Raw genomic sequence first — 23,352 nt, 5'->3', positions numbered from 1 at the left:
AAGGACATGAAGTGATGCTCAGAGGAAGCCTCACACAGACCAACGAAGTGACCCCCAAATCTGGGTAGACTTCTTTGTGGATGGGAGGTTGGCAGCTCTTGCAGCAGCTTCCCAAGGGAATAGGCAAGAAGAAGGTTCAGAGAGAAGGATAAGATGAATGGCTGTAGGTTGCTTTGGGTAGAACGGACACTTTAACAGTAAGATGAAGGGGAGTCTGGCATCTTACCCGGAGCCGCACCAGCTGTGTGACAGAAGGCTCATTCTCTCTCAGGGCACCCACATAGGCATCCTTTTGGAAGGTGGGCACGTTGTCATTGACGTCCAACACATTGATCCTGACCCGGCCTGTGGTCTCCTCCCCGCCCCCATCCCGGGCGAGGACTGTCAAGGTAAAGCGTTGGATGAGCTCATAGTCCAGCCTGGCAATCAGCAGGATAAGTCCTGTGTCCTTGTCCAGGGAGAACCTGTGTCAGGCAAGAAGGAGGAAGAGAGAGGAAGACCCTGGTGTAAAGCAGCTTGTAGACAGGGACTGCATTTACCAGCCTGTCCCCGCCCACAGTAATAAACAGACACAAATAAATGAAGTCTAACATCTGCCTTCTTTTTCATTTGCCTTTAATGAGAGAAGCATCTATTTCTAATGAGAGGTCGGGTGGGAGGCGGTGGGCAGGAATCAGGACCACATGGGAGGTAAAGTGGTCCAGTACTGAAAGGACAGGAGTAGGTTGATTTACTGAAAGAGGAAACTCAGAAAGAATGATCCTCCTTTGCCGTGAACAGGAGTTTCTGCCTACTGAACAGTTAGATGTTGGACAACTGTAATGGTCAGAGATTCCTTTAACCGATATCACACAAATACAATTATACACCAACAAACTGGACAACCTGGAAGAAATGGATAAATTCCTAGACACAGAAAACCTACCAAGACTGAATCAAGAAGAAATAGAAAATCTGAGCAAACCACTACTAACAAAATTGAATCAGTAATCACAAACCTCCCAACAAACAAAAGTTCAGGACCAGACAGCTACACTGGTAAATGCTACCAAACAGTCGAAGAAGAATTAATACCAATCCTTCTCAAACTCTTCCAGAATTAGAACAGGAGGGAACACTTACAAACACATTTATGAGGCCAACATTAGCTTGATACCAAAACCAGAGGAAGTCACTACAAGCAAAAAGAAATTGCAGGTTAATATTCCTGATGAACATAGATCCAAAACTCTTCAACAAAACATTAGCAAACTGAATTCAACAACACATTAAAAGGATCATACACCATGATCACATGAAATTTATTTCAGAGATGCAGGAATGCTTCAGCACCCACAAATCTACATGATACACATTAACAGGACAAAATGTTAAGGGGTAAAAATCATATGATCATCTCAATAGAGTCAGAAAAAGCATGGAACAAAATTCAACATCCTTTTATGAGAAAAACTCTCAACACACTGGGTATAGAGGGAATGTATCTCAATATAATAAAAGCCATATATGAGAAGCCCACTGCTAACATCGCACTTAATGGTGAAAAGCTGGAAGCTTTTCTTCTAAGATCAGGAGCAAGACAGGGGTATTTACTCCTATCACTTTTATTCAACTTACTATTGGAAGTCCTAGCCACAGCAATTAGGCAAGGGGAAAAAAAATCCAAGTCAGAAAGGAAGAAGTAAAACTGTCACTATTTGCAGAGGATAGGATACCATATATAGAAAACACTAAAGGCTCCACCAAAAACTATTAGAATCAATAAATAAATTCAGTAAAGTTGCAGTATAAAAAATTAATATATAAAAATCTTTTGCATTTCTACACTTGACTAGCCAAAAGACTCAGAAGTGATAAAAAAAGGTTGTATTTCTATACACTAATAATGAACAGTCAAAAAGAGAAATTAAGAAAACAATCCCATTTACAATTGCATTAAAAAAAAAAACAAAAAACCTAGGAATAAATTTAACCAAGCAAGTAAAAGATTTATACACTGAAAGCTACAAGACACTGATGCAAGTCACTGAACAAGACACAAAGGAACAGAAAGATATTCTGTGCTCATGGATTGGAAGAATTCATAGTTAAAATGTCCACACTACCCAAAGCAACCTACAGATTCAATGCAACCTCTCCCAAAATTACAATGGCATGTTTCACAGAAATAGAACAAATATTCCTAAAATTTGTATGGAACCACAAAAGACCCCAAATAACCGAAGAAATCTTGAGAAAGAACAACAAAGCAAGCTCAAATGATATTACAAAGTTATACGGTGCTGGCATAAAAACAGACACGTAGATCAATGGAACAGAATAGAGTCCAGAAATAAACCCACACATATGGGGTCAATTAATTTATGACAAAGGAGCCAAGAATATACAATACATGGTGTCAGGAAGACTGGACAGCTACATGGAAAAGAATAAAACTGTACCACTATCAAAAGGCATAAACTTCCAGTTATATAATAACTAAGTCATGGGGATGTAACATATAGCATAGTGACTATAGTTAATAATACCATATTGCATATTCAAAAGTTGCTAAGAGAGTAGATCTTAAAAGTTCTTACCACAAGAAAAATAATGCGTAACTATATATGGAGATGAATGTGAACCAGACTTATTGTGGCAATCATTTCACAATATATACAAGTATCGAATCATTATGCTGTGCACTTGGAACAAATACAAGGGGATCCCAAAAAACAAGGATTTATTTGTAAAAAACTGTGTATTTATTCTTAATGTTTAAACTTCAGTCACCTTCAAAGTACTCTTCATTTGATGAATACACCTATTGAGATGTTTTTCCACTGCTCAAACAGTTTATGAACTCATTGATTTTGATGCTTTTTAGTGCTTCTGCTGTTTTTTGTTTCACCTCCTCTACATCAGCAAAATGTTTCCCTTTGGGAATGTTTTTCATCCAGGGAAATAAAAAAAAGTCTCTCTGAGAGAGGTCAGATGAATAGGGAGGGTGGGGGTCATGCTGTTTTTTTGGTCAGAAACTGCTGAACACTCAGCACAGTGTGGGCAGGTGTGCTCTTACATCACCCATCATGAAATGAGCAAATGTGCTGACAGAGGCTTCAAAAACATTCACTGAAGCCAAACGCAGCCTCTCACAGCAACACCAGCTGGCACACTGATACAGCTGGGTTCCTACAACACCCACCTAGCAGGGGAAGACTATACTACAAGGGGCCTGCCCTGCAGAAGATAATTCCACTTTTCACGGGTCCCCCCTCATATAATGTTTATGTCAATCATATTTCAGTAAAAAATACACACATACCTAAGCAATAAAACAAATTTTGCCATCCAGATAGCTTTGCACCAAAATGTTTTAAACAGTCAGCAAAGCATCCAGCAAGGGTAGATGTGGTTGGCCTCTCTCAGGAGTTACCCTTAGTCTTCTACCTAAGGGACTGAGCCTGACAAGTCTCTCCTGGGGAGGAGTAAGGTCCAGTGAGGCCACCTCTCTATCTGCCTCCTTTCAACATCCCTTCAGGTGCCCCCCTGAGTTGTCAGTTGACATCCGTGTGCCCTGACCTGTTCCAAAGCTGCCGGCCACCAGGCCTGAAAGATCCTGGCTCTGAGACCAGGCAAGCCCCTGGCCCAGAAGATGGGAAGAGCTGAGGAAACCCAAGATGAGCAGGAGAAGGCCAGGTGAACACAGATCCCCTGAGTGACTGGGGTGCTCTGTGCATCTGTCCCACTGCTGGTTCCTCCCTCCTATTTTGAGGCTAGAATACACCTAATAATCTGTTTCTTCCTGATCATTTACACAGACTGCCGGTGCTATCCTGGCCATGATGGGTTTCTATATACATAAGACACTTCAGCTTTAGAAGCAGACCTGCCCTCTGAATTCAACTTGGCTTTCGATCATGTTAAAAATGAGAGGGCTTCTCCTGGGCTCAGTTTAACTGAAGACAAGGGAAAGAGATGCCCCAGAACCATGGTAGGTGACAGGGTACGGCTGGCATATGGCAGAGGTCAGGTGGTAAGGCATGCCACCTACCTCCTGGCTAGAAGCTGCGTGTCCTGGTGGTGAAGACCACATGCAGTGGCCTGGCCCACATGCTGTGTGCTTAACCAGTTGTGTGACTCGGAGCAAGTGACTGAGCCTCTGGGCTGCAGCTTCCCCATCTGTAAAGTGGGGATGATGATAGTGCTGAGCACCAAGTTCCCCTAACATTTACTTTGGAAAATTACATCAGATGATGCACGTAAAGCACTTGGCAAAAAGCCTGACACATGGTAAGGGCTTCAAAAATGCTGACTCCTATTGCTGTGTTGTCATTAGCATCTCAAAGTTTCAAAATGCTCTCTTTTGAGGGCCAGAGAGTTTCAGGGACTTGAGCAAGACTATACCACAATCAGGCCAAACCAGCAGCGGTGCCCTTGGCTCCCTACTCCCAGCCCCATACTCCAGCCATGGGGGTGGAGTGCCCTCCCAGGGCACATTTCCCAGTCACATGAGTGGCAGAGGGCCACTGCAAAGAAGCTGGGGCAGGGTCTCACCGGTCATGGTCATCGCTGAAAAAGTAGTTGACATCCCCAAAGGTGCCCAGGTCATCGTCTGTTGCCTGCAAAGAGAGCAAGAAGTCATTATTGCCAGACCCTGCTGAGGCTCCTGATATCACCAGGAAATGTCCACAGCAAGCCCATGGTTCTCCCACACAACTCCTCTGGCCCAGGCCATGTTTTTTTTTGTTTTTTTTTTAAGTCCTCACCCAAGGACATTTTTATTTTCTTTCGGGGGGGGGGGGTGGAGCAAGAAAGGGAGGAGAGAAACATCCACGTGAGAGAGAAACATCAATTGGTTGCCTTCCATAGGCACCCGGGCCAGGGATTGAATCTACAACCAAGGTAGGTGCCCTGACTGGGAATTGAAACCAAAAACTTTTGGTCATGGGATGATGTTCCAACCAATTGAGCCACATCAGTCAGGACAGGCCAAGTTTTCTAGAGCCAAGAGGTTCAATATGGTTGCCATCAGTCACAAATAGCAATTTAAATTTAGTACACGGGAGAGCACAGTTCTAGAAGCTTGAGCTTTTACTTAACCTCGCACTTTGTGAAACCACCAGGCCAGGCAGGGTTATTCTCTATAGATCCTTGGGAGCTTGGTGTCATAACCTGTCACTTTGAGACGTATCACAAATGACGGTGGGGGTGGGTTCAGTGTCTGGTGGATTCCCCTGGTTATTCTCTCCCCAGTCTCCAAAGACTCCAAGTGCTGTCCAGTGAAAGAGGCACCTCAGGGGGATTTCTGGTGCCTCCCTTCTTGAACCCCAGGAATAGTCCATTGCATGCACAGGACAGACTATCATATGACTGGGAACCTCTTCTGCTGCCAACAGTCTGCCTGCCGCTCACCCTACCCATCTTCTTTGGCACCTCCTTCTGCCTGAACAAGTTGTCTGAGTGGGAGCTGCCTGCTCTGCCCATGACCACAAGGACTGGGCTGGAGTGGCCCTTGACTGCCACTGGGGCCAACGGAATTCTTTTTAAGGTAGCCGGGGGTAAAATATTCCTTGAAGCAGTGAAGCTGGGACAGAGTGAACTGGGAGCTGTTGAATGGATGGGGAGGAGGAAGGTGCCCGCAGAGGGAGCTAGAAACAGGGGCTGAATCCTGGTAGTTCCAGAGTCCTGAAGCTGACATCCCATCCCAGTTCCATTTAGTCTCTGAGTCCAGTAAGACCTGTTTTATCCAGGCTGATCCAGGTTGGCTTTCTGCCACTTGTAGTCAAAAGAGACTGGAGGGAGAGAGGCATGCCTGACGCTGGTGATGACAATGGCACTAATGGTGACTGTGCTATCCTGTCTTTTACATTTTCAAAGACCATCAGTGTTTATCATGACCTAATTTTATCCTCACAACTGTCACAAATGAAGAGGAAAACTGACATTTCCACCCAACTCACAGATCACAAAACTGAGGCCCAGACCCCAGTGAGGCCCAGTGGAACCTGGTCACCACTCCAGGTTATGAGCAGTTATAAGCAGAGTGGGGGAGCAGCTGGGATCCCCAGTTCCAGATGAGGCTTCCTTGCTCCTTTCCATCTCCTCTCTTCTCCAGGATGAGGACAGTCCTAGAGGCAGTTTGGTTTCTGTGGCCTGGACCTTGTGGTTTCTGCATTGTCCCTGGCATGAGATGGTCCACAGTGCAGGCTAAATAATGCAATTCACGCGTACATTCAGTAGTTACTTAGTAAGCACACACTCTGTGCCAGGCGCTGCGGCTTCTGCTCCCCACTCAGGCCACAGCCCTGGAGATGGGCAAACTGCGGCCTGCCACCAGACGTCAGGAGGGGAAGGGTTTGGATTGACTGTGGGGTCCATTTACATCTGTTTTACACTTGGGGCTTCTCTGCAGGATCATAACTGGATAAAGTTCAGCTGCTAAAAATATGTTTCAATACATTTTCTGCTTTTTTTATTATAATTTTAGCCTTGTTGAGGTATAACTGACAAATTCAATGTATTTGCAGTGTACAACATGATGATTTGATATATGCATACTTGTGAAAGGACGGCCCCTTATGCCCAGTTTCCATTCAGTTCCCCACCATTTGTGTTCCAGGAGAGTGTGTGCAAACCTCTGTCCCTTCCCCTGCCCAGCCAGGCTTCGAGGACATCATAGGCACTCAGGGGGTGCATGTCGAATACGTGAAAAGGAAGATGCTGAGCTATGTAACTAACCCTTGAGCCCAGGACAGATTCCTTGGCAGCCCCACCCCTGGGCTCTCAGCCACACTTCTTGACACTGTTATTCATTGAGCACCTTACACTTATTATATATTTTATCTTCACAACACCCCTACAAGGTGGGTGCTTTTATTACAGAGAGAGAAATGGAGGCACAGAGAGGGCAAATGGCTCACACCAGGCTTCATAGCTGAGGAGGGGGCAGAGCTAGGATTTAAACCCAGGGCTGTCTGGCCCTGCTCTCATCTCCATGTGTTATTGCTTCTAAACTGAGAACTTGCTCTCAGAAGCAGAGGCACTTGGTTATTCTAGGGGAAAGGAGACCAAAGCGCCTCATAATACGCCCACCTCTCTCCTTCCCTTCCAGGGACTAGAGGAGGTGGGGAGGGGAGAGGCCCGAAGTTCCCTTTGCTCCACTAAAGTATGATCCTCACCATGTATAGCATTATTAGACTATAATAACTGCAGCTTGGTCTGGGCGAGCGCTGACCAGATGCCATTGAGCCCAAGGCGAGGGGTCAGAGTGCTGTAGAGAGTCCAGTTCCAGGCAGTATCAATAGCCCAGGTCACTGCGTGACCAAACAGCAACCCCCTGGGGCCTCAGCACCCTCACTTGTCAAATGAAAGCGTCTGGGGAAACTATGGGGGCAGAGCCACTCCTGCCAGGCTCGCCTCCCAGCATGGACAATGCCTGGCGCAGCAGTGCTTCAGCAACACTTGGAAAATGAATGAACACATATCAGTAAGAAGGGGTGGTGGAGAGATGGGAGCAAAGGCAAAGAGAAGAGAGGATTCAAAGGGAAAGAGAAGAAGTGGAGCAGAAGGGGCAAAGGGAAGGGGACCAGAAAAAGGCGGGGAGAGAGTGGCTAGGAAGCACAGAGGGGGTCGGGGGAGAGAAAGAGTGCTGGGCCTGTGCAGAACGTAAGGGGCCCAGGGCACATTGTAAGGGGGTTCCCTCCCCCAGAAAGTCATATCCAGACCCTGGATGCCCTCCAGAGTTGCACTTGGACTGTCTTAGTGGGAAGGACTCCTGAGGTCCCCTTGCATAGTACCCTTTGCCCTGGGACCTGGAGCAGCTGAGGCCAAGGGAAATTAAGTGTTGAGACCCTGGGGACAAGATAGCACTGTCTTCTCTCTGCAGGCAGAGGTGCTGCTGTTCTCCCTGCCATTCTCCCCCATTCCCTACCTTCTCCCCAGGTGGCCTGGCACAGCCATGGCTCTCACACGGACCCTTTCCCCTGGGGACCTGTCACTGCCTGCCCAGGCCTCCAATACTGACCTGGGAAGATTTGTGAGTCCTTTAGTGCCACTGTCTAATGACCATATGAAATATGTATGCCTGGGAAAGGGGAGAGGAACTTTCATTTTTCAAATGAATGAAGCAGAATAATAAGATGAAAAGCCGTGTCTGTGTCCCTGCCTGGGTGAGGGCAGCCAGCACAGAGGGCCTCCCTGGGGCCGTGCCAGGCTGCAGTGGGATCGCGGAGGGGCCCTGTGCCCAGGAAGCAGCAGCACATCCTGCTGAAGGCCCTCCAGGGCTTCTAGTACCCTCAGGGGACAGTCCTTCCTCTTCCGGGTGCACTTTCAGTCCCGAATTACCTTGCTGCTCGCTCCAGTCTCATCTCTGGCCCAGAATGGACCTGACTGGGTCTGGCACCTGCCTGGATCGGCCCCAGTCTCCGTAGATTGCTTCTTCCCTCTGCCTGGCTTAGCCATTCCTGTCTCCGGACTCCCCAAGGCTGGGTTCAGGCTCCACAATATTCTCAGCCCTAACTGCACTTTGAGATGAAGCTGTGAGCTAATGTGTTTCTTGCCCCATTGAGCTGTGGCTCCCTGAGGGCCGAGCAGGACGATGGGGCCTCAACCTAAAGGCAGATCAGGCGAGCTCCTGATCTCTCTCATCTATAGCTACACTAGCATCCACACCTACATGAGTGTATTAATGCACACATTGTTCAATTTTGACCACACTCCTATGAGGAGGGTAGTGTTGTAACCCCTGCTCTTCGCTTTTAACAAACAGAGGCCCCATGATGTTAAGTAACTTGCCCAAGATCTCACCACAGCTATGCGGCAGAGCTGACCTCCAAATCCCTGTTTAAAACCTTCCAGCAGCTCTGCGACGCCAGCTGGCCCAGTAGAGGGCGCTGTCGGGGCCAGTGACAGGCTGCATGCCAGCCCCACGCTGGATGTCAGGGCACTTTTTAAAAACAAACTCCTTGCCCTGGCTGGTATGGCTCAGTTGGCTGGAGTGTCTCCCCTACACCAAAAGGTTTCGGGTTTGATTCCTGGTCAGGGCACATACCTAGGTTATGGGTTGATCCCCATCTGGGACCTCCTCCCTCCCTACTCCCCCTGCCCCCAGCCCCCATGACCAGACAGGTATAGGAGGCAACCAATTGGTGTTTCTCTCTCTCCTTCCCCTCTCTCGCTAAAAGCAATGAAGAAAAGAAAAATATCCTCGCCTCCTTCCCAGACTTGCTATCTACCTGAGCAACTGAAAGACCAACAGATAAATCAAGTGCCAGACAGACAGTGGCCCTGGAGCCCCCTTCAGGAAGGAGGGTTTGAGCAGTGGCCAGGGGCTTATGCATAGAGACCAAACGCCATTCTCATATCGTGAACACCTCTTCTCTCCTGCCAAGTTCTAGGAATGAGCAGTCTGTTTCCCTGCAGGGTGACTTCTGGCCTCTCACAGGCCAGTCAGATGGCTACAGGGATGGGGGATGGGGATGGCCAGCAGTGGGTGGCTCCCCTATGGTACCTGGCAACTCTTAAGAAATGCCAAACCAGGTTCAGGTGAGCACCTCAACTGGGCTGCAGCCCCACCTCCCCCTGGTGCCTCTGTACCTGCTACTGCTACCCCAGGGCCAGAATCTCACCCACAGGTACACACCCGCACGTCTCACTGCTTGCCAAGACTCTTATAAGAGCCCAGGGCGAGAAGTCAAGACTAATGGCTAAAATGATCTTCCCCTGCTCCAACACCTTCAGTGCTGCCCATTGCTGCTGAATTAATTCCAGACCAGCACTTCATGCCCAGGCTCTGCAAGCCCAGCTGGTCTTGGTGGTCTAGTCTTGACTTCTCCCCAATGTACCCAGCCTGTTCTTTCATTGCCTGCTGCACCATCCCTTCATCCTGTAATTGCTGTCCAAACTCCGGCCCATGCTAAATGCCCCTTCCCTCAGGGCGCTCCAGACTGCTCACTGTTGTCGAGCTGAGAGCCCCTCGCTGTACCTTTTCTGGAACATGCAGCACAATCTGCCAATACTGAAAACTCCCTGTGTATGCCCCATTTCTGCCCCTTGCCAGAGAAGCCTGTACCTAACTCCTTTTTGTTATCTTCTGTTGCGCCCAGGACAGGACTCAAAATCTACGAAGTTTAGTAATATCTGAGATTTCCCTTGTTAACCACGGACAGTCAACCTGATCTTCCCTCTGGGGGCTGATGTAGACACCGCGATGGGCATCGAGCCACCAGAGTGGGGCTGCGCTGTTGCCCAGGGCATGTGGCTGGGGTTTACAAAGCATCTCCAGCAAGTCTCCCAAGCTCTGACCTCCTGCCCAAGCTCCCTACTGGCCAAACCCTAGAAGCAGATGGAGGGCGGGGACTCACTAAACGGCCCATGTAGTCGCCCATGGGGCACGTGCAGAGTGGGTAAGAAGGGCAGGGTGGGTCTGGGGCAGTTGGAGGACATGTAGAACACCGTGGGAAAAACTTTCATGATGACGGGGACCAGACTCGCACTCAGTGACATAGTCAGTAAATATTTTCTGAGCTTTTCCCATGTGCCAGCTACTGTGCCAGGCACTGAGTCACAGCCATAAGCATGACAATGCTCTTGCTGGAATGTGACTAACAATTAAAAAGGGGAGACAGACAATGGGGAAGAGAAATAACTAAATAATAATTTCAGACTGACAGTGGTTAAGAACTGTGAGAAAAATAAAGCAGAAAACGGGCTAACAGGTGACTGGGTTGTTATTTTGGAGGGATTAGTCTCAGAGAAGAGCTCTCTTTGGTCAGGTGTATTTGGGTCTATTGTCTAGACACTGGCTGGACACCAAGAGGTCCAGGTAGCTCCTGGTAAGAACCACACTCATGCAGGTGCTGAGGCCTAGAGCAGGCTCAGAACATCTATGCTTCTCCGCATCAGCCGCCCCTGGTGGAATTGTCTGCAGCCCATAAAGATGGGCCAGCAGGTCAGCATCTATCCCCATGGTCAGTATATGGGAGAGGGGCCCGGGACTGGCCGCTGCCCAGTGCCTGATTTATAAGGCATCTCCTCTGATTCTTCCCAACACTGGCATTACCAGCAAAACTAATTCCCTCATTTGGGCCTTTATAATTGCATCCGCAAGTGCTTATTTCTGTGATGGACAATGCCAACAGAACTGTAATTTTCTTCTGCTGACAAAAAGGAAAAAAAATAAATACACACGGGGGGGAAATTCCAAAGGTTAAGACAAGGTGAACTTGCAGTGGGGGAATAGTCAAATCCCCAGAATGGCCAGGCCTGGGTTTTAAATGCCCATCACTCCCCTGGCTATCAGGTGGGGAGGGGTAGATACAGTGGTGTCCCCTGCCATTTCCCTTTGCGCATGTACTATGTACCATACGCTGTGCCCAGCATTTCTCACACTTTATTTCAGTCCGCCTTCCCAACAGCCTTATATACTAATATCCCCGTTTTACAGATAAAGAAAAATGAGGCTCAGAGAGGTCAATCAACTTGCCTAAGGTCAAACAGCCACAGTGCCAGGACGTGAACTCAACAGATTGACTGCAAGAGGGTGCTCTTAACCACCCCTTCCCCTACTCCCCTGTTGGTGGTGGCAGGCTAGAGGCATCTCACTCCAAAATGAGAGCTCAGCCATGGAACCCAGGACGCTCCTATTAGGTCACTGTCCTCATCCAGTAGAAGCCAGATGGGTCCCCATGTGCAGTCTTCTCCTTCTTGCCACAGTGGCTCTTCTCCAAGTCTCTGCCCAGAGAGGCTGGGCTCTAGCAACACTGGCTGTGACTCCAGCAGAGGAAGCAGGGGTCTCTGACTGTGGTTTCCCAGGATGCAGACCCTCAGCTAAGACCCTTGGTCCTCAAAGAAAGCCCCAATTCCTGCCCCAAACTTGGCCTTGGTGTGTGTAGGGTGGCTCAGGGCTCAGACTGCTGAAGGCGGGGACAGCCTGGCTGGCTGGGGGTGCCCTTCTTGACCCACCCAGGGCTCTTCACCCAACACCCTCTGGATGTAGGTCTCCCTTTAACTTGTACGCCAGGGCTCTATGGCCAGTCCAACTCCCTGCCCTCTGACGCTCATCCCAATAGCTCATGCCCACTCCCAGGGGACCCATCATTCCAACGCTGGTCAGGTACTCTTATCCCATTGCTCCTTCCCAAGAGTCCCCTCTGACCTAGTCTGTTTTCATGAGATGCAATCACTCTCTCACTCTCTCGCATTCATTTGCCCTGGACGGAGGCCCCCCTACAGGGTGCCTGCCTTGCCCACTCGCTGCCCCATGTATCCCTGCACCTCACGCTGTCCTCATCATGGCTTTGCACATGCCCATCTGCTGGTGTTGGGCCTTATGCACCATCCTGACTCCCGCCTGCTCCAGCCTTCTCCCATATCTCCCTCCAAACTATGGCACATTGGACACCACTGCTCTCTGATTTTGCTGACCCCTTCCTGGGGACAGATGCCCTCCTCTCTCACAATTTTAAACATCCTCTACCCTTATTTACAGCTTGAAAGTCCTGTCTTTGTGTAATCTTTCTTCCGGTATCCTCACACTTCCCTACCTCTCTCTGTTTGCAGGGGCATGTGCGCGCGCGTGCGCGCGCACACACACACACACACACATTTTCTCTCTTTCTTCCTCTCCCTGTCTCAGACAGCCCCCGATACCTCCTTGTTCCCACATATTGTCATAAAAACCTTCTCTCTTTTTCTCTGTGTCTGGCTCAGGTAGACCCCGTCTTGCTATACACCACACCAACACACACCCTCAATCTCAAGCAATCCTTACCCCACTCTCAGCCTCTGTGGCCCCTCCACAACTCCTCCCCAGCCACCTGCAGGCTGGCAACTGGCAGGCACACACTCAATCACTCCCACACCGTCGTCACGCACGCTCGCCCGGACACCCAGCACGGGGCTTCTGCTCTGAAGCAAGGCAGGCCCAGCTGCCTCCCCAGCAGCCCTGGGTCCTAGCAACGGCAGCAGGCTGCGGGCGCCAGCGAGCAGTTCTGCTCCTGTGCACAAATCTGCAGAGAAGGGCACACGGTACAATTTGTTCAGGAAACAATAGCAATGTTTGACACGTCATAAGGATTGATGGAGCAGAAATTTACATGGGAGAATGCATTTTTAAACAGCTCCACAGAGCCCCGGTGCTTCGCTGGTAATGGTTTTCACATTCATCATTCTCTGAGCCCCTCTGAATAACTCCTTAAACTACGTGAGATTAAGTGCACTCTTGCAAGCTCTGGGAACTGAGGTGGTTGGCGGGAGGCAGGGGGACTGCGGGAGGAACTCGGAGGCCCAGAGGCTGGGATGATGTCCACTTGTGCTGTTTAGACCCATGAAGCCTGGTCCTCTACCCTGTTCCCATACCCCCTCCCATGGTGCTATAGATGAGGATTTCAGCTTTTCTCTGGGATAAGAGGTAAAAGCTAATGGCCAGGAAATATCATGTGGTCTGCCCCATACTTCTGGGAAAATTCTTGGTTCCTTAGTTTCCCCTGTCATCTCAGAAGGAAGCTACCTAATCTGGGAAGAAAGCCAGGGCTGGTGGGTGAAAGCAGGGTGGGTGTTAGAGGGCAGAGGCAAGTCTGGCTGGAAGCTGCTGCTTGTGGGTCCCTCAGCCAGGGGAATGCTTACCTTCCTAGGAGGAGAGAAAATGATGGTGGCTATACTTTGAAGGGGATAAGAGGGTGAGTGTTCCAGGCGGGAAGAGATACCAGGCAGTGAACAGTAGGGTGCAATAGAGATCATGGGGAGGCTGTAGAGCACAGAAAGCAAGACACACACAGGAGAGCCTGTGGGTCCTGATTTTGGTCTTCTTAGGATGTAGAAGGCCTTAAGGAAAGAGGGTACTAGTGGGGACGTTGGGGCTAAAGGCCAAGGGCAGAGGCTCAGAGCACATGACAGGGTATAGGAGCTGAGTGGGAGGGCAGTTAGAAAACGGTGGGGACCCAACTGATGGTGGGGGCTGCAGAGAAAGAGAAGAGGGCCTTTTCTCCCCCACATTCCATTGTGGACCTGGGATAGACACCCACGCCAAGGCAGGCATTACTAATCAATTATAGTATGAGTACAGAGAAGGACTCAGAATCTCTCTCAAGCCTGTCTTCTCTCCAACTAACAGCCAACTGCCATGGAACTTGTGTGAAAGCTTCTTTGCTATACATGCCAATTAAAAAATAGGCAGAGGACTTCCGGTCACGACGGAGGTGTAGGTAGACACACTTCGCCTCCTCGTGATACCACAAGAAGAATTACAATTAACTTCAAAAATAAATAACAACCAGAACCATCAGAATATCAAACTATATGGAAGTCCAACAACCAAGGATTTAAAGAAGCCACATTCATCCAGATGGGTAGGGGGGGCAGAGTTGCAGAGAGGGATGGAGAGGTGGTGTGGCTCGGACAGGCGGCACTGGTGGCAGTGGAATGGATGGTCCCACATTCACATGTGGTGGATAACGATTGGGAGGGACACCCTGGAAGCGAATGATCCCAGACCCTGGCCGGACTGCACAGCCCAGGGTTCCAGCACCAGGAAGGTAAATTCCTATTACTGTGGCTGTAAAAACCAGTGGGAGTTGGGCAGGGGAAGAAACTGCCAGATTTTCACCTGCATGGTCTTAGAATGTATGTAAACCCCAGGGCAGCAACTGGAAGGGTGCCAATCACATACAGGAAGTAGGTGAAGTGGCTGGAAACAGAACAAGTGCCAGGCAAATCACCAGAAACCAGGCAGTGGCACTGTCCCCTCTCCAAGCCCCCCCACCAGACACAGAGTCACAGTGTGGTGAAGCGGGTGGCCCTGTCCTGGCAATTACCTAAGGCTCTGCCCCACACAAGTTACAGGTGCCTTTGCTACATAGGCCACACTACTAAGACAGGGAGTAAAAGCAGCTCTACCTAATATACAGGAACAAACACAAGGAGGCTGCCAAATTGAGGAGGAAAAGAAATATGGCCCAAATGAAAGAACAGAACAAAACCCCAGAAAAAGAACTAAAAGAAACAGAGATAGCCAACCTATCAGATGCAGAGTTCAAAACACTAGTGATAAGGATGTTCAGAAACTCATAGAGTATAGCAAAAAAATAAAGGAAGAAATAAAGGTTACACAAAGTTAAATAAAGAAAAATATACAGAGAACCAACAGTGAATGGAAAGAAGCTGGGATTCAAATCAATGATTTGGAACAAAAGAAAAAAATAAACACTCAACCAGAACAGAAAGAAGAAACAAGAATTCAAAAAAACAAGGAGAGGATTAGGAACCTTTGGGACAACTTGAAACATACCAACATCCAAATCATAGGGGTGCCAGAAGGAGAATAGGAAGAGCAAGAAATTGAAAACTTATTTGAAAAAACAATGAAAGAAAACTTCCCTAATTTGGTGAAGGAAGCAGACATACAAGTCCAGGAAGCACAGAAAGTCCCAAACAAGCTAGACCCAAAGAGGCCCACATCAAGACACATCATAATTAAAATGCCAAAGGTTCAAGATAAAGAGAGAATCTTAAAAGCAGCAAGAAAAAAGCAGAGAGTGAGGTAAAGCTAAAGGAACTCATCATCACCAAGCCATTATTACATGAAATGTTAAAGGGACTTATTTAAGCAAAAGAAGATCAAAACTATGAACATTAAATTGACAACAAACTCACAACTATCAGCAGAATCTAAAAACAAAAACAAAAGCAAACTACGCAAACAACCAGAACAGGAACAGAATAATAGGTATGGTGATCATTTGGAGGGTTATCAGCTGGGAAGGGGAAGGGGGAGAATGGGGGTAATGGTGCAGGGATTAAGAAGCATAATTGGTAGGAACATAATAGATGCAGGGATGTTAAGAACAGTATAGGAAAGGGTGAAACCAAAGAACTTACATGGATGACCCATGAACATGAACTAAGAGGGGGAATTGCTGGAAGGAAGGAGAGGACAAAGGGAGAAAAGTTGGGAAAACTGTAATAGCATAATCAATACAATACACTTAAAAAAAGGAATAAAAAGAAAAATAGGCGGAGAACTTGAACAGACATACCTACAAAGATAATATACAGATGGCCAAAAGACATGAAAAAGATGCTCAACATCATGAATCATTAGGAAAATGAAAATCAAAACCACAATGAGATATCACCTCACATATGTCAAAATGGGTATTATCAGGAAGTCAACAAAAATAACAAGTACTGGCAAGGATGTGGAGAAAAGAGAAGCCTTATACACTGTTGGTGGGAATGTAAATTGGTGCAGCTGCAATGGAGAACAATACGGAGATTCCTAAAAAAATTAAAAGTAGAACTACCATACAACCCAGCAATTCCACTTCTGGATATTTACCCAAAGAAAACAAATACACTAATTCCAAAAGATATATGTACCACCGTGTTCATTGCATCATTATTTACAATAGCCAAGATATGGAAGCAGCCTAGATACCAATCAACAGACGAATGGATAAAAAAGATAAGGTACATATATGCAGTGGAATATTACTCAACCACAAGAAAGAAGGAAATCTTGCCATTTGTAACAACATGGAGGGACCCAGAGGGTACTGTGCTGAGTTAAATACGTCAAATGGAGAAAGAAATGCCATATGATTGCACTTACACATGCAAAATCTAAAAACAAGACAAAACAAATGAACAGATAAAACACAAACAGATGCAGAGACTAAACTCATGGTTGCCAGAGGGGAGGGGTGTAGGGAGCAGGGTGAAAAAGGTGAAGGGGAATAAGAGGTACAGACTTCCATTTAGGGGGAAAAAGGCCACAGGGATGTAAGGTACGGCATAGGGAAAATAGTGAATAATATCACTTCTATGCACGGTGACAGATGGCTACCAAACTTACCGTGGTGATTACATCATAAGAAATATAAATGTAGAATCACTATGTTGTACACCTGAAACTCATAATGTTGTATGTCAACTATGCTTTAATAAAAAACAAAATGTCTCTTTACTATCCCTGCTGGACTCTCTGTCCCTGGAAGGTCAGAAATGTGCTTCTCCTCAGGGGGCACAGTACAAGACCAGGCAAGAAGGGCCTCAAAAAGGATTTGTGGCTAAGTGCAGAATCATGAAAATGGCAACAAAATGGGGCAAGATCTGGGTCTGATCCAGCACCTGTGCTAGCCATCCAGCTGTGGGACCTGAGTGAGACACTGGGCTTGGGGCCTGTGGGCCACACAGCCTTCTGACTGGTCTGGGTCTGTCTGCTTCTGCTCCAGCACCAACAGCCCATGATCCACCGGAGCCAGAGGGAGAATCTAACAATACAAGACACCACTCAGCAGCCTGGATGGCTCCCGGAGCACTGAAGACAACATCCCAGCTGCCTGCCACTGACCATGAGGCCTGATGTGGACGTGGGCCAGACTCTGCAGCCTCTGCCCTGCTAACCCACTGCTCCATACTCTGCTTCCTCCTTCAGTCTTTAGGTTTCTAAGAGGCCAAGTTTGCTCCTCCTGCCTCATAACTAGGGGTTCCCACTGCCAGGAATGCTCTTCCCAGATCTCACTTATTAATTAATTTATTTATAAGGAGAGAGAGAGGAAGGTGGGGAGGGTGAGAAACATTGATTTGTTGTTCCACTCATTTTGCATTCACTGGTTAATTCTTGCATGCCCCCCCACACCATCAAACCACAATCTTGGCATATCTGGAGGATGCTCTAATCATGAGCTGCCCAGCCAAGGCTCTTCTCCAGATCTCTTGAGGCAGGCTCCTTCCCACCCCTGGAGTCTCCGGAGACAGGAATTTATTTATATTTGTAAAAACACACTCCTACTTGGGATAACAGACTCCTGGGACAGGAACTAGGAGCTGAGGTGATTTGTCTGAGTGGTGAGAGGCGAGAGGCAGTGGGGGCTTGGACAAGGTGGTCCGGGACACACTGGTAAGTGGCTGGACTCAGCTGGAGCTGAGAGGTTGTGCTGATGGATGGAGGTAGTGGGCAGAAGGGCACAGTTTTGGCAGGAGCATTTGGGTGAATTTTACTGGCTTTCTCTCTCCTTCCACTAGAATGTAAGCTTTGTGAGGGCAGGAACTGAGTCTGGCTTGTTCCCCAGGGATCCCTAGTGCTGTTGCCTTCAACAATAGGGGCTGAGTGAATGAATGAAGAAATGATATATGATGGCCTATGAGATTCTTCCTGCCAGTGACAAGCCAACTGCAAATCCTGAGTTGACGGACTTCTAGGGAGGGAAGGACACCGGGAGGATGATGATGGGGGTGGGAAGCAGAACCACAGGAGAAAGGGAGGAGAGAGAGAGGGAAGAGTGGGGCGGAAGTGGGAGGAAGAGATAAAGAGGAGAGAAGAGTGAAGAGAAAAAAGGAAGAAGGGAAGAGAACAGGAGGAAGAAGGAAGAAGAGACCAAAGGAAGAAGAGAAGAAGGAATAATCACAGTAAGAGCCACTGTAAGCCTCAGTTTCCTCCTCTGTAAAACAGGGCCAACACCACTACCTGACTCATTGGGATGCTTGTGAGGACGAAAGAAGTACTACATGTAAGGTGCTTTACACCGATGCCTGGCACGTGGTCCACATTTCTAAGTGAAGCTAGTATTAGTATTCCCACTCCCAACTCTAACTGCTCTCTTTTTCTGGCTGCTGGCCCCCCAGCAGCCAGCCAGCTAGAAGAAACGGAAGTGGTTCTGAGCCCTGCAGGAGGGGGTGCTCTGGCGGGAGCCAGGCCTGAGCCCCATGGATAAGTGTGTCAGTCCTGCGGGGAATCAGGCTGACAGGTGCTCTCAAGGTGTGGGGTCCCAGTTTGTTTGTTACTGCAGCCATGGTGGTTGTTCCTGGGTTCCCTCATCCCCTTCTGACTTTCTCTTTATTGTATTTTAAAACCTGGAAATAAAAATTGATGGGGAGCAAATTGCTCTGGGCAGGAGCTCTGTGCTTAAGGAAGTTGTTGTGGGAAAGCAATTACGGGGACGTCAAAGGCTGTCAGGGCGGCAGCAGCTGCCTAGTGGTCTTCCGGCTCCCTGAGGGGAGCTGCTGGGAGTCACCCTGGAGGAGCGGTGTGGGGCCCCTCCCAGATCACAGGGATAACTGAGATTGCCGCCTTGCTGAGTGGCACCTTGGGCCTGGCACTATGCAAGGAACATAATTTGTCCCTAATTTGTTCTAAGACAACTATCAAGACAGGGTTCACAATCCCCTTTTACAGATGAAGCAACTCCAGCTGATAATAAACACAAAAATGGTAACAGCAGCTCACCCTTGTTTAGTCCTTACCGGGTCCCAGGCGTTATTCTGAGACATCTATGTGGACGAACACATTTCATTTCCGCTCCCACTCTAGGAGGTAATAGTGCTGATACTTACCCTACTCTTCTGGATGCGGGAAGTGGCCGGCTAGAGGAAGCTGCCCGTACGGAGCCACACACAACCCTCGCCTCACCTCCACCCACCAGGGGATCCCTGTGCCTCTCTCAGCCTGAGGGCTTTTTTCGTAAGGAAGCAGTTGGCATGATGGGGTCTCCGTGTCCCTGGAAGCTGCCCTCACTCAGTGGGGGCTGGGAGTGGATGGATCAACTGCCCTGAGGGGGGATGACTCAGCACAGCCTCTCCCCCCAGATTTCCCAGTGGAATGAGCTCCAGGAGACCTCCTTGTGATAACTGGCTTCACAATGCCCCCTCAATGGCCTTGTCTCACTTCCCACTCTCACCTGAGTTTCCTGGAGTCGCTTTCCAAGTAAATCACCTGCCCCAGAACCCCTGTTGCAGGGTCTGCTTTGGGGGGAGCCAGCCCTCAGACACAGGCCTCAGGCTAGACACTAGGCACATGATGCTGAGCCAGGCAGGATGCTCCCTGCCCTCACAGTTACAAATGGCTCAGGGTCCCAGTCAGTCTGTCTGACATTCATCACACTCAAAGCAAAGAAAAAAAAAATTTCACTCCAAACCCTTTTGCAATACTGTCCATTCCCTCATGCTCTTGGGTTTGAGAAGGACTCAACTGAATGACTTAAAAAAAAAAAAAAATCACATCTGACCATCAAACAAAGAAATGGGATGCAGAAAGCCATTTTCTGAAGATGCAGGGGGAGGGAGGGAGGCTGGCTGGGTGTGAATGAGACATTCACAATCAGAAGGGACAGAGGACCTCTCTGGGGCCAGCTATCAAGCTGGGATTATGTGGTAGCAGATGAGAAGGAGAGAGTGCCAGAAAGGCGTGGGGACAGACATCGTGACTGAGGCTCACTTAAGTGGGACCTTATGTGCAGAGGAGATGGAAGGAGCGAAAGACAGTCCAATCAACCCCCTGGGTATACAGCCAAACCATGGCTGGGACCGCCTTCCCCCATTGCTGGATCTCACCACTGTACTGCACCCTGAGTCTGCCGCCCTCCCTCTTCTCCCCTGCCCCCACAGGATGTAACAGGCAGCTTCAGTGCTAGAGGAAAGGTGGGCGAGGTACTTGAGTGTGGGCTGGTCCCACCCATGAGCAGGACATGTCCTCACTCCAAGGTGACTTGGAGCATGGGTGGCATGCCCCCATGCTCGCTGCCATTGGCAGGCACTGATTGGCCTGGCACGTACTACTTGCTAATGAACCGTATTGATTCCACATTCTCTTGTTGTCTCCCTAAATGGCAAGCCACACATCTGATAGATTAAATACCCACATGATTGCCTACCTGACATCTTCATCACTCCACCTGAGGGTCCCTAATGAATTTTACAGCCCCACAATGACAGAAGAAATTAAGGTCAAAGTCCAATGCAGAAACTATAAATCACCCACGGTCTCTGAGAGTAGCAGAGGGCTGCATCCCCAGCCCCTCACTCACCTGGGCCAGTCCAGCCCAGGACTTGATGGCAAGATAGATGTTGCGCGTGAGTGCAACAATGTAGGGAGGGCATGCTGGGAAATGCATGCCTGAGAACTACCCCTGTCCATAGACATTTGGGTTCCTTCATTTCTCTGCCTGTCCCACTTCCAATAGTCAGAATGTTCTAACAGACTGAGAAATACATTGAGAGGCGAGTGGCATATCTCATTTATAAAAACTTGCATCCAAAGGAGTTCAAAACACTCTGGCCACACTGTTCTAAAAATGTCCCCAGAAAGGGGATAGGGTTCGGGAGCATTCTCTCCATTAAGCCAATGGAGAAATTGAGGCTCACAGAGAAAACGGGCTTGGCCAGGGTCATTCAGTGAATCAAAGACCTTGGTGTCCCATCTCTGAGTTTGTAGGTCTTCTTATAATAAATGCCAAAAGGGCCTTTTGTCCTGGTCTTGTTTCTCCTTGGGTAAGGGCTACCCTCTGTAGGTGGCTGGGTAGGCAGAGGGAGCTCTGGCCTGAGTTTGCATCTCCTCGTACCTCTTGGCCCCACAGTTTCCTCAGGCTCTCAGGGAGGGGCTTAGTCTCCATGAGGAGACTGAGCTGCCTCATGCATGGTTAAGGGAAAGGACTTTGGCCTCCTAGAGATAAGATTCGTGCCTAAGCTCTGGCCCTTCCACAGGTGTAAACTCTGGCAAACACCTGACTCCTCTGAACCTCAGTGCTCTCATCTATGAAATGAGGAGGCTAATTTCTAAACTCACCAGGTTGCTGTGGGGATTCAATGAGAAAAATATATGTGATTGGCTCAGTTTTGTGCCACTTAATACGAATACCTATGATCTGTTTAGCATTTACTCTGTGTCAGGCACTGTGCTGAGTTCTATACATGTATTATCTCATTGAATTCCCCACAACAAATCTGTAAGAAGCTATCATCATGACCGTGTTCCAGAAGAGGAAACTGAGGCACACAGAGGTTATCTGGCAGAGACTAAACATCCATGCTCCCTTTCTCAAATTAACAGAAGCGGCCTAAAATATTACACTTCCCAGCTTCCTTTGCAGATAGGTACAGCCACTAAGTTCTGGCCAATGAAAGACCTTTGCAAGGCATTTCTAGGAAGTCTCCTTAAAAGGAAGGGAGTGACTTCTTCCCTTTCTGCATTCTGTAGCTTAGAATGTGATGTGAAGGCTGGCCATTACTTGGACCATGAAGATGAGGGTTGTACTCTAGGAATGGTGGCGAAGAGAGATAAAAGAGTCACCCAAGGCTTTCCCCCTTTCAACTACTTTTACATGGGAGAGAATACACTTTAATCTTGTTTAAGCAATTTTTATTTTGGAGGTTTCTATCACTGGTAGTTGTATTGGGTCATTGCTGATACAAGTAACCTACTCAAAGTCATATAGCTCAGAAGTGGCTGAGTCAGAATAAACCTCAGTGGTTTAAGTCTGGAATTTTGGGTCTTTACCACCCTGGCCCCAGGAGTAAGGACTTGAGGAATATGAGTTGATATAATCATCATTATCATTACGCAGTGAAGCAGAGAAGGGTCCTTCTAGAGATGTTCAAACTTAGGTAACCAGGCATTTGTTGGTCATAAAATCAATTTAAATTAATGGGTCATGACTACCATTTTAAAAAATAAAATCTAGTAGAATAAAACTATAAGACATTGATGAAAGAAATAGAGGAAGATACAAAGAAATGGAGAGACATTCCATGCTCATGGATTAGAAGAATATTGTTAAAATGTCCCTACTACCAGGCAATCTACAGATTCAATGCAATCCCTATCAAAGTTCCAATGGCATTTTCCACAGAAATAGAACAATTTTAAAATTTGTATGGAACCACAAAGACATTGAATAGCCAAAGCAATCTTGAGAAAGAAGAACAAAGATGAAGGCATTATGCTCCCTGATTTCAAACTATATTATAAATAAAAACAGTATGATATTGGCATAAAAACTGGCACATAGATCAATGGAACAGAATAGAGTCCAGAAATAAACCTATGCATATATGATCAATTAATCTATGACAAAGGAGCCAAGAGCATACAATGGGAAAAGGACAGCCTCTTTAATAAATGATGCTGGGAAAACTGGACAGCCACCTGCAAAAGAATAAAACAGGACCACTTTCTTACACAATACATAAGAATTAACTAAAAATGAATTAAAGACTTGAATGTAGCACCTAGAAACATAAGACTCCTAGAGGAAAACATAAGCTATAAGTTCCTTGACATTGGTCTCAGTGGTGATTTGTTGAATTTGCCACCAAAAGCAAAGGCAATAATAAACAAGTGGGACTACATTAAAGTAAAAAGCTTCTACACAGCTAAGGAAACCATCAACAAAATGAAAAGGCAACCTCTGAAAAGGGAGAAAATATTTGTAAATCATATATCTGATAAAGGGTCAATGTCTAAAATATATAAAGACCTCATATAATTCAATAGCAAAAAATCAAACAAACCAATAAAAAATGAGCAGAGGATCTAAATAGACATTTTTTTTTCCCAAAGAAAACATACAAATGTCCAGCAGGTACATGAAAAGATGCTCA

At 47.6% G+C, this 23,352-nt stretch overlaps 1 protein-coding gene across 4 annotated transcripts in view; it reads right to left on the bottom strand.

Moving 5' to 3' along the window:
- The window catches only part of CDH23 (cadherin related 23), a 366,095-nt gene that overhangs the window by 126,068 nt on the left and 216,675 nt on the right, over positions 1 to 23,352 (bottom strand). For all 4 annotated transcript variants that reach the window (XM_090278159.1, XM_090278162.1, XM_090278158.1 and 1 more), the window contains 2 exons: positions 4,537 to 4,601; positions 227 to 464 (listed from right to left, as the gene is read on the bottom strand). In XM_090278159.1, coding sequence (XP_090134285.1) covers positions 227 to 464; positions 4,537 to 4,601 — 303 coding nt within the window. The remainder of the gene's footprint in view (positions 1 to 226; positions 465 to 4,536; positions 4,602 to 23,352) is intronic.

This window comes from Furipterus horrens, unplaced genomic scaffold (assembly GCF_987537825.1).
Source record: "Furipterus horrens unplaced genomic scaffold, mFurHor1.1.pri manual_scaffold_5, whole genome shotgun sequence".
NCBI classification, from domain to species: Eukaryota; Metazoa; Chordata; class Mammalia; order Chiroptera; family Furipteridae; genus Furipterus; species Furipterus horrens.
The sequence above is the reverse complement of the archived record's forward strand: the minus strand, read 5'-3'. Positions and strand labels throughout refer to the sequence as shown.